Source organism: Cyprinodon tularosa, unplaced genomic scaffold (genome assembly GCF_016077235.1).
Source record: "Cyprinodon tularosa strain WSP-4 unplaced genomic scaffold, ASM1607723v1 ctg338, whole genome shotgun sequence".
Taxonomy (NCBI): Eukaryota; Metazoa; Chordata; class Actinopteri; order Cyprinodontiformes; family Cyprinodontidae; genus Cyprinodon; species Cyprinodon tularosa.
Genome location: NW_024039050.1, coordinates 1063090 through 1074590, shown reverse-complemented (window position 1 = coordinate 1074590; position 11501 = coordinate 1063090). Strand labels below are relative to the sequence as shown.

Genomic DNA, 11501 nt, shown 5'->3' with positions numbered 1-11501 from the left:
TATACGCTGTGTGACGTATATTTGCGCATGCTCAGAGCAGTCAAAGTAAATATCACAAGGCGATTTAACTTTTTTATGTATTTCTGTTTTTTTATTTTTAGAAAATGCAATATTGACGAAAAAACAAAGATGTACAAAAAGAAACCCATGCCTCTAAAAAATACAAAAGAATGAAAAAGTAAGAAAAAGGAAATATTGCCACCGGAAGTTATTCTGCACGCGCAAATGAGCTGATGGTACGGATCGTGTAATGACGTTACCTACTATGTTTACAACATGGGAAATAATATCACGACATTGTGAGTTATTTACTAAATCAGACAGTCAGATGATCTGCCTAGCATGTCCCTCCACTTGTTGTTCAGCAGCCAGGATTCCAGGCTTCCGAAAAGGAGCTGGCAACGACCGCTGGCTATATCCACCTCGTCGTTCACGCCAAGTTGTATCGCCGTTTGGCCACGTGGTTGATTACGTTACTGTAGATCATCTGTCCATCATCGTATAAAGCCCGCCCTGACAATTTGATTGGCCCGCCAGATATTAGGCGAGCATACTCGCGCTACTATTGAGCAATGCCAGACCGAACTTCCCGACCTCAAACGTTGTGGGCGGGACTAAGTTCGGAATGGCACCCAGGCTAGATACCGATACCATCCGTTTGAAATTGATGTGTTTATATATGAAGAACTGCAGACTACCTGGATATAAAATAATTGCCATCATGACTTGTCAAGCTGCTGCCTACATTTGTGAAGCAGGAAAAATACTTTTTATTGCCTACCTGGAATGAGTGACAATAGTTGTATAAACGTTTGTCTCTCAAAATGGTATCGGCGCCCTATTGGTTGGTACTCACCGATACCACTATTTTAGTGCTGGATAATGCATTATTTTGGACCATATTTTTCTATTTTTTTCCTCCCACACCGTTTACATTTGACCACTGCTGCACTTTGTGGAATGGAAATGTTCCTTTACCGTCTGAAAAGCTGTACCAAACGAAATTTTGTTTTGTATACACTAATGACAATAAAAGTTGTCCAAGTCTGAGTCAATTAGGCCACATTTAATTGTTTTTTTTTTTTGTTTTCCCTGAAAAAAAATTAGCTGCCAAAAAAAAAAAACTGTTCTTTCTCGATTCTTTTGTTTAAACCTTTATTAGTTTTGATGCATTTCACAAGATTGTGAACAAAAAAGAAAATAGTGACTCCAAACTATTTCCAGTTCAGATAAAATTTTCGCACAACACTTCAGTCCAATGCTGCTCGTGAAGCTGCAGATCAACCCTTCCTGCAAACAGCAGCAATATTACTGCTGATCCCATCCAGGTGTGTGGAAATGTCACTAATTTCTGCTGTAAACAAACCCTGATAGCTACAAAACAAACAAACAAAATACTTTATCCCGTCTCCGGTCCAAAATAAACCAATTTTCAAATGAAAAGAAATGGATCAGAGACGTCAGATGAGTCCAGATCAAAGATTGCTGCTGCTGCCCTGCTCTCTATCGCCGCCCTGCAGCCTCAATTAAATAATTACAGCTTCCATCGTAAACTGATAGGCAAAACTTGCGTTGGTCCAAACTCAGTAACGACGTCCACACCGAAGATGGTGAACTGAAAGGCTTCATTTGAAAAATCCCTGATCCTTAATTTCCAGACCAGCTGAGGATCCAGTAACTGCAGCAACCAGCTGATGACGCCATAAAAACATCACAGTCCTGTTTCTGTCCACCTGAAGGAAGAGCTGCTTTGACCAAACAGATCTTCTCTCATCGGAGGCTGTGACATCTGCAGCGATCAACCAGCCACCAGAGGGCGCTGTGGTCACTGAGTTCTAGTAAACATTTAAAGGAAAACTACAGTCCAGGTTTTCACCATGGCTTCCAACATGGCCGCTCTCTCTCTGCTCCTTACAGCTCCAGTCCTGCTTCCAGGATCGCCTCCATCATGGGGCCTTTCCTCCTTTAGAGGCGTCTTCATCAGCACCGTCGCACAATCTAGAAAAACAGAACAATACAGCAGAGATGAGCAGATTTTTCGTGCTTCTAGATAAAAATTACTCCATGAAATTAAACCTCTACCTTCAGCCGCCCGGAAATCCTTATCCTCGTTCTTCCTTTCCTAGATCTGCAGCTTCTTGCTTCCTATTGCTGGTAGGTAAATAGAACATGAAGACCTGATCAGTTTCCTTACTTCTGTCATTTCAAGCAGGATGGCAGAAAAAAAAAAAAAAAAAAAAAACCAGGGGTCAGAAACCCAAACTGCGCAAAGAGTCTGTGTGGAGCTGCAAAAGTGTAAATGAATCACGCTTCGACACGCGCTTTGGGGAAACGCCCCCTCCGTTACTCGACAGACGCGTGTGGGAAAATTAAATGGAAGGAAAAACTGTCACACAAAGTAAAGAAGTGAAGAATTATCTTTTCAAGTGTTTAGAGAAAATTAAGGGTGCTCCGATTGATCGGTCACCGATCGTTATCGGCCAATAAAGGCTTTAAATAGTTTCATCGGCGGTCTCCATAAAGGCCGATCAGATGGGCCGATGAGACGCACTACTTGTTGGATTCACTCCTCCGATTCCTCTAGGGGCGCTGTAGTTGCTCTGCATTGGTATGCGACTGGAAGTGGGGAAGAAGAAGAAAACGGACGGTGGCTCGGTAGTGCATTTAGGTAATCTACGCGCAGCTAAAATAAAAAATCTTGTTTGTTTAAGTAAATCCATTAAAGTTTTATTTTTCTTTTCAACCAAAAAAAAGGTATAAAGACAGATATTTCTCCGACGCACTCAAGCCCCAGATTCGCGGGCTGCTTTCTGATGCCCTTGTCCTGGAAGCGACTGGCACCGAGCCCCCAGAGAAAGTACCACGAGCTCCTTAAACGCGATGTATGCTGAGTTGTTGGATGAAGACGGGGAACATGGTGGCGGTGACATCAGCAGCTCAACATTATCGCAGATGAACCCTTACCTATCAGAGCCAGTCATCCCATGGAGCGGACAGCCGCTTGTTTTTTGGCGAGACAATAAAAGTCGTTTCCCCGCTCTCGCACAAGCAGCACAACCCTACCTCTGTGCTCCATACACAAGTGTAGATAGTGAGCGACTTTTTAGCACAGCAGGGAATATTGTAGATGAGAAGAGGAACAAGCTGTCTGCCAAAAATGCAGAGATGCTTATATTTCTAAAGAAAAATCTGCCATTGATTCTTAACAAGTAAGCTTTAAGAGAAATGGCTTTTCTAATCTCTATTCCTCTCTTTTCTTTCTCATTGACTCATGATTTCCATGCTGTGCACTTTAAATGTATGTAGATTTAAAGGAGCTAAAATCCATAAAGATTAAATAGAGAAGCAGGTTGGATTCTCTGTTTAACAACCTAAAGCTGATGCTGTGGAGGTTTCACAGATTTATGATGCTAAAAGCTTCATTTTTTGAATGAAAATACTTTTTTTAATTCACCTTCCTTCATCCTGACGCGACTCTCCAGCGCTGAGAAGACCCTGCTGGGCTCAGCGTTCAGCGGTCCGACCTCACAGGTCAGCGCCACGATGGGACCCTTCTCTGAAACCAGATTCATCTGAATCCCGTCCTGGAAGACCGGCAGAAAGGATGAGAACCGGCTGAGCACGCAGCAGGATGCGTTTTAATGGCGGCTCTCTGCTCACCTCGTCAGGAGGAGGGATGGTCAGCTTGGTTTCTGGAGGAGATCGGATCAAGATCGCCGTCTGCTGCTGAAGGCCTCCGAGGCGGCAGACGTCCTGGCAGCTGATGTAGGCGAGCGTGGAGGATGGTTAAGACTAACAGCTGATAATCGTCCCTCACAGAACGCCAGGCAGCCTCGTTCAGAACCGAAAGGATATGCGGCGTTCTCCTCATCCTCTGTGAGGGCGAAAAGCTGCCAGGCGCAGGTTTTAAAGAGCTGGTCCACCTCGTCCTCCATGGCCGTCAGCCTCTGCAGCATGGTCAGGAACTGCAGCGTGTCCCTCCACAGGAAGCTGTAGATGGGACTGCTTCCTCTGAAGTCAGAACACAGAGAGAGAAGGTTCTGCTCAGAACATCAGGTTTCATCAGTTCACTGCTGATGTTCCTGAAGACGAAGGGACAGAAAGACTGATGGACAATACATATGCCGAATTCTCCGTTTTCCCCACGTCTCCAGAACAGGTCGGATCAGCTGCTTACATCCATCTGACCCGAGTCTGATCATCCATCTGATCCGAGTCCGTCTGGACCAGGTCCATCCCCAGCAGGACGTCGATGACGGTGTGAACGCGGTGGATGTGGGTCTGGAGCTTCACGGCCACCTCTCTGACGTCCGCGGCGTGGTCTGGAGCCGCCATCAGAAGCTCCAGGAAACCCCGAGTGAGGCAGGCCACAGAGGTGCCTGAAAACAGAACCGAACCCACGGTGAGAGCTCAGAGTATTACAAGATTCCTACAGCATAAGGCGAGTTAAATTCAAGACTTTTTAATGCAACTTGATAATAAAACTTTAAGACCAAATTCACAAGAAACACAAGAAAAACCTGCTTGCGAAAACTTAACCCAAATATTTATTCTAACATAAACCACTGCACTAATGTTTCAAATGTTGAAAAGCTTCCCATACAGGAAGAAAGCTAAAAACACACAAATGACAGATATATTTGAACAATTATTTAACTGAATTCACAAACTTTGTTTTTAGCAGGGAACAAAACTAATCAGTTTTAAAGCCACAACATAACCAGCGCTAAGTCTTTTTGCAGCTATTTTTCTTTGTATGGTTTTCTTAGTTTGTTTGATTTGGTGATAAGTGGAGGCGTTGCAGAGACAAGGGTGGAACTAAACTGAGAAATACCGGCTTTTTCTCTCTAACTCCATTTCGACGCTTTGTGTTTCGTGCTTCGCATGTGCGACTCCACTGCCTTAATTCCCATCGTTCTGAGCTTGAATGACTTCTTGCACTAAATCCACTGAGCCTCATGTATGTTCCCTGGTTTTAGCCATGGAGAAAACTCTTGGCTGGAGACAATTTTGGTTACATTTACACTTGCTCATATTTTCCAGACAAAAAGTTAATGGTGCATCTCCCAAATGTCCCGGCCGCAACAACGCTTTTATTGGTTCCGCTATCGTGACGGAACCAATAATGGCGAGCCATTATTTTTAAAAAAAAAAAAAAAAAAAAAAGTCAATTTTAATGTTTTATTTAGATTACAAAAATAAATCGTAATAAAAATAATTCTATTTATGATGTTTTAAAAATTAAGACCTACGAAAGACTGATTTAAGACATTTTAATACCAATTAAGGCCTTTGTTTTATCTTGAAGGATTGAAGACTTTTTAAGGATCCGCGGGAACCCTGTATTAGGTTCAAAGTTAACTTTTCTGTTGTTTGATAAAAGTACGTTTTAAGATAATTTAAGGCGAGAACTTTATACTCTAAGAATCATTATGTGGCCCATTCACTGATTTAATGCGAAAAAAAAAAAAAAACATTTATTCTGAAGTTGAGAGGACCGCGGCAACCAGCGGACCTCCGGCGGACATCCGAAGGTCACGGCAGCCCGTCTTCGTTCTCTGCACAGCCACGTGTGAAGGACCGCTGGATCTGACGGAGAGTTTTTTGTTTTATTTGGCAAAATGTTCATTTGACTTGTGTTTATCTGACTGTGTTAATTATTATTCCCCCACTAAATGAAAAAAGTCAGAATTTATTATCATATAGAGACTATTTGTAACAGATTTACTGCAGCTCCAGATGAGCCAAGCGTGTGGTGATGTCATCAGTACGCATCTGTTCCAATTGACCCATATGTATGATGTGTGCTCCTGTTCTCCCAAAGTCCAGACTTTTCTATATTATTCTCTAGAACATCCTTGGTTGAGGACGCAAGTCCATACTCGCGTTCTTGTGAATTGAGAAACGGCCCCGGTGTAGGTACCAGATCTGCTCGGGGCCCCGCCCTTCTTATGACATCATCATATGGAAACTCCACTCCGACAAACCATATTGCTCCCGTTATAGAATCTTAACATATTATTCCCCATATTTGCTATAATTTTACATCTCATCTGTGATTTGGCTGCGACACACCCCTGGAGAGAAATATCAGCTGTGCTGCTGCCATCAACACCTTTGTTTATAGATGTTGGAGATCGGCCATGTTTTCCAGTGTAGTCCTGTTTCTCTGACTTTGACTGACTGGATGTGCTCTCTTCATCCTCTGACATGGGAGCTGGCTCGGAGCTTCTCTGCCCAGCTGTGTTTCCTGGACAGAGCCGCCTTTTACAGCTGTTTTTGGCATTTCCTTGAACCGCAGTGGGCCTCAGCAGATGGCCGCTCACACTGAGCCTGGTTCTACTGGAGGTTTCTTCCTGTTCAAAGGGAGTTTTTCCTCTCCACTGTCGCTACAAGCATGCTTAGTGTGAGGGATTGCTGAAGAGTCAATGAGTCGATGCAATCAGCTGGTTTTCCTTAGATAGAAAACTTCAAATCAATGTGACTGGCGAACTGTAAAGTGCCTTGAGATGACGTGTTGTTAATTGGTGCTATAGAAATAAAATAAATAGAATCTAAAGTAACACCTTCTAAGACAGACTGAGCTCTGACATTTAACAAGTACTTCTTTTTATTGCGTTAATATATTTGGGCAAAAATGGCCGCTCCCGGAATCAGAGATCGCAACGAAAATTATTACTTTTATCTTTTTACTGATTATCGCTAAATTCATTAAATCACAAACATATTAGTTTTAGGTTTAGATAATGATCCATTGATCATTCCTTTCTGATCAGACTTTTCCTTTAAAAGATGAATATTTTAGTTCAGCCTTTTTCCCTCTGGTAAATAAAAAAAACAATGATTAATTATGAGCCATCCAGCCCCAGTTCCTGCTGACACGCCTCCTTAAAACAAAGGATCGAACTGAAACCATCCAGACTGTTACCAACTTGAGGCCTTTTGGTGTAAATGATTGATGACCGACGGCAGGAAAGCTGAGGGGGAAACGTTCGTATCTGTAGACGGTTTTCAGGGACTCACCTTCTCTGATGAACCAGCTGGTTGCTTCGTTTTCAGAGCAGAAATCTCTGAATAAAAACAAACAGTTGATGAAATAAAGATCTCCATATTAAAATCTAGTGTGACATCGGCCCAAATGATAAAGATCCTTTCACCTCTTTAACTCTGGTCCTGATGGGTTATCCGGGCCTCTGTCTGGATTCTACAGAACCAGTGGAGTAAATCAGTAACTGGATAAAAATAAAGGTTTTCAGAGGATGAAAATCGACTCCTTACCTGCTGCAGAGTTGCTGCTGAAGGAGGAGGAGCCTCCTCTTTCTCCTCCTCCTCCTCAGTATCCCAGTGCCTGGTGGGCCACTGCTCCTCCTCCTCCTCCAGGGAATCACAGCTCCAGGGACTGATCAGCTGCTGCGCTCCATCCACGTACGGCGGCATGATGGGGATGGCGTCGCTGCTGATCCCGTTTTTAAAGATGTCCTCCGGCAGGAAGTGGTCCTCACAGATGAAAAGCTGCTCAGACGGGTCTCTGTTGGTTTCCCTCAGCGCGGCCAGCCACACCTAAGAGGGAAAAAGGTTCCACTTAAACAAAGTAGCACCACAGCATGATGCTGCCACCACCATGTTTTATTAAAGTGACTGTCCTTTCAGGGCAATGCAGAATCCTTATGAAGCGACGAGCATCAGGATGAGGCGGATTACAGATATATTTTTAAAGCCGTAGGGAAGCGGCTGTTCCAACGGTTGCATTTCCGGATTCTCCCGAATGGTACACGACTTTACACGACTGAATAAAGTGATTATCAAGGGGGCAGGATTCTTGAGGCGGAAGGTTTGCAAGCACGCTTGGCTGTGGCTGGTTTGTCGGAAGCACCTTGCTAACCAGTTAGCAACTTAGTGCTAGCAGGTTCCCAATGGGAAATTACAATGGGACCAAGTAGAAACGACACTGTCAAGGAACGCTATGGACAGAGGAAACATGCGAGAGGAGGAGAGTTTAGTGTCGGAGGTCGTGGATGAGTCTCCTCCGTAATCTATTTTTTATTTAGAGGAGGAAAGCGGGGACGAAGATGTTGTGGAAGAGGACGCCAGGGCGGCAGAAGCTTGGTTTGGTGTAGAAGGCTTCCAGCCGTACATGTTTGAGCCCTTGCCTCGCAGCGCTGCCAGTTCTGTTAGCTCTACGCCTGCCGAAGACACAGACGTCCATCCCCGTGAACACTGGGACGGAACTCATTAGGAAAGGAAATGATTCTGATTTCAACCGTTGCGTATATTAGCTGCGAAACATGAATATAGATGCTATGACCGAAAATATTTGATTGACAGACGACCGTTGATATATGATTGGTCGAATTTAGGTGTTCAGGCTGACGTAGAACTAACTGGCCTGCAGAAGATAACGAAAAAAAAACACAGATTTTAAGACAGGATTTATTTAATAGAAACTTTCTAAATTTTGGGACAATATAGTCTGATAAAGAGTGCATTTATATACACATTTAAGGCAGAATTATTTAAATTTTAAATGTGATTTCCCTACGACTTTAAAAGTAAAACATTTTAGACGTCGTGCAACAAATATTTCCTTCACTCTTCCTGTTTAAAATGAAACTGTAACATGGCTTTTGTTTGAAAAACAGAGGAAACAGTTTAAGGGAAAGATGTAAAGCAGGAGTCCTCAATGTTTTCCAGGCCAAGGAACCCCAAACTGATGGGGTGATGGAGCAGGGATCACCTGATTGTATATACTGTGTGAAATAGTATTCTATCAAACTGGTCCTATAGTCACTCTATTACACATGGAGTAACATAACTAAAGTAATTTCTCCCTGGGAGTATTAGAGTATTTCTGATTCCTGGTTGATGGGACAGGTGTTGTGAATGAAACGGTGCCCAGCTTGAAAGAGCTCCTGTGTGTCGCTGAATGTCATCATTGATGACTGAAAGACATCTTCTACCTCCATTTATCTGTTTACTACAGTCTGTTGAATTCATGTTAATGTAGATTTAAAGACATTTCGATTAGTGGAAAAAAATTGCATGGAGGAATAAAAAAATAAAATAAAAAAAAAGTCTAAATAACCAAAGCTTTCGGGAACCCAACGCAGTACCTGCGTGGATCCCCCTGTTGAAGAGCTCCAATGTAAAGCATCAGTTTTTTAGATTCCAAGGGGGGGGGGGGGGGGGGGGGGGGGGGGGGGGGGAATAAGAAATGGACTGATTGATTTAATAAATAGGGAACTTTTAGTAAATCACCTTTTCAGACCCAAGATCCCAGACTGCCCAGTCCTTCCTGACCATTTTAAAAATATAAAATAAAGTTATTTATGAAAAATATTTTTTATGTATTTCTCTGAGCTGTGTGAGTTAAGGAGATGGGCCGCCAACCAATGGGTTGACCTTTAGACACAGACCCTCATTTGCATAATGAGGCAGAAAGACATAGAGAAATGTAAAAAGCACAGCAGAAATAAATAGGGTAAAAAATACAAAGAATAAAACAGACACATAAATAAAATTAAAATAAAATAACTCATAAAGTTGAAGATTATAACAGACAATAAATAAGGTAATTATCTCAAAGGCGCATAAATAAAGAAGCTAATTAAACATTTATGTCTTACTGTATTATTTAATTTCTACCTACATTCATTAGTTTATTGTATTTTGGGGCGCAATTAATTGCATTTAATTTTAAATATGGTACTACTGGTCCTCCATTCAGCCCTTCCTGACCATTTTGAAAATAATAAATAGTTATTTATGAAAAATATTTCCTAAAAAGCAGAATTTCAACAGAGAAGCAGCAAAAAAAAAAAAAAAAAACAGGTGGAAGGACAAGCGAGGTGTAGGAATGAATAATTAACTGCACTAGAAATGAGAGAGACAAAGATTAAAAAGAGAAATGGAGACAGAAATATAGATTAACTGAAAAAAAAACGGCTAAAGGCAACAAAGAAGCAGAAAAACTGGAAAAGAATAAAGAAATAAAGGCTAGAGTTTGTGTCAGAAGGAAGGATGGAAAACATATGGAAGGAGGCAAAGAAGGAGGGAAGGAAGTGAATGGATCAACTGAGCTTCAAACTGTTTAACTTCCAGTTAATTTATTTTAAAGATCATAAAATAGACCGAGCCAAAGATGTTAAACCTCCCTCTAACTCTGGGCTCAGACTACTTCCTGGAGCCTCCGTACCTTCAGCTGGTCCGGGTTTGTGGGGAACTTGAAGAACCGTTTCGGGGGTCGGTTCAGCGCGCTCCGGTTCAAGCTGCCCGTGCTGTTCGGACAACCGGAAACGGCGCACTTCCTGCTGACGCCGAGAGCCGGTTGGCTTTTCTTTCGGTTTCGAACAGAAGCAGGGATCATGTTTCGGCTGTGAAACCGGGGAAAGAATCAAACAGCAGCCAGAGTTCACCGCGTGCGCTCTGTTTACGACTTCTTCTTCCGGGGTTCTTCTTCTTCTTCTTTTCATGGCGGCTGGCAAGCAACTTATTGATGCGCATTACCGCCATCTACTGGAATAGAGTGTGGATCGGGATGCTATATATAAAATCTCCCACACAACACCCAAAAAGATAATAATTAAGTAAATAAATCTTATATTAATTATATCAATTTCGTTTTCTGAAGGTAATTCAAATCAAATTAAATTATTTTTTTTTCTTTTTTGTCTCTCTTTTTTTTTTTTTTTTCCTTTTTTTTTCTTTTTTTTTTGTCCTGTCCAGCATCATAGTAAGCAGAATGGTAGTCTGGGTGCTTTATTGTGTTGAACAGATTTTGCTTTGCCAAGGGGAGCTTGGGGGTTCCCCTTGATAACCTATTTATTATTTTATTAATTAATTTTATTTCTTTAATTACACATTTTTATAGCAACAAATCAAATTAAATTAAATCAAAAATGCTGAAGCCAGAGTTCTGAGGAAAATTCTGCTCCTGAATGCAGAAAAAAACAGAAGTTATAGTCTTTGGACCAAAGTCTTTGAAAAAGAAGCCGATTAGTCAGTAACTTAATTTAGACGGGATTAAACTGATTTTAATCAATAAAGTAAAAAAATCTTGGTGTTGTTTTTGATCAGGACCTGTCATTTAAATCCCATATCAAAGAGGTTTTTAGAATTTCCTTCTTTCATCTGCAGAATATTGCAAAAAATTAGAAATCTCCTGTCCAGGGGTGATGCTGAGAAACTAGTCCATGCATTTGTTGCTTCAAGGCTGGACTATTGTAATTCTTTACTATCGGGAAGTCCACAAACTGCAGTTAAAAGCCTTCAGCTGATCCAAAATGCTGCAGCCAGAGTTCTGATGAAAATGAAAAAGAGAGATCATATCTCTCCTATCCTGGCTTCTCTTCTTGGACTGGACAACACACACCAGCCACCTGTATGGCAAGACACAGAGTAGGATGTACTTCCTCAGGAGGCTGCGATCTTTTAACATCTGCAGCAAACTGCTGTGGATGTTCTACCAGTCTGTGGTTGCCAGCGTCCTTTTTTACACTGTGGTG

The 11501-nt window shown here is 42.0% G+C and overlaps 1 protein-coding gene across 1 annotated transcript; it reads right to left on the bottom strand.

The window, feature by feature from the left end:
- Window positions 1-1138: 1138 nt before the first annotated feature.
- LOC119789428 lies at window positions 1139-10467 on the bottom strand. Its single transcript, XM_038294307.1, has 10 exons — window positions 10193-10467; window positions 7279-7560; window positions 7158-7204; window positions 7024-7070; window positions 4178-4379; window positions 3856-4011; window positions 3661-3775; window positions 3455-3584; window positions 2083-2151; window positions 1139-1998 (listed from the first exon to the last, which is right to left on the bottom strand). The coding sequence occupies exons 1-9, from the start codon at window positions 10361-10363 to the stop codon at window positions 2123-2125; spliced, it is 1179 nt and encodes a 392-aa protein (XP_038150235.1). The 5' UTR covers window positions 10364-10467; the 3' UTR covers window positions 1139-1998; window positions 2083-2122.
- Window positions 10468-11501: the final 1034 nt, after the last annotated feature.

Excerpts from the sequence above, each read along its gene's own strand:
- LOC119789428 (XM_038294307.1), bottom strand. The coding sequence starts at position 10,363 with ATGATCCCTGCTTCTGTTCGAAACCGAAAGAAAAGCCAACCGGCTCTC. Across the intron at positions 4,380-7,023 it reads CAGCTGGTTCATCAGAGAAG|GCACCTCTGTGGCCTGCCTC; the intron begins GTGAGTCCCTGA and ends TTCTGTTTTCAG. Across the intron at positions 3,776-3,855 it reads GAGGATGAGGAGAACGCCGC|GCTCGCCTACATCAGCTGCC; the intron begins ATATCCTTTCGG and ends ACCATCCTCCAC.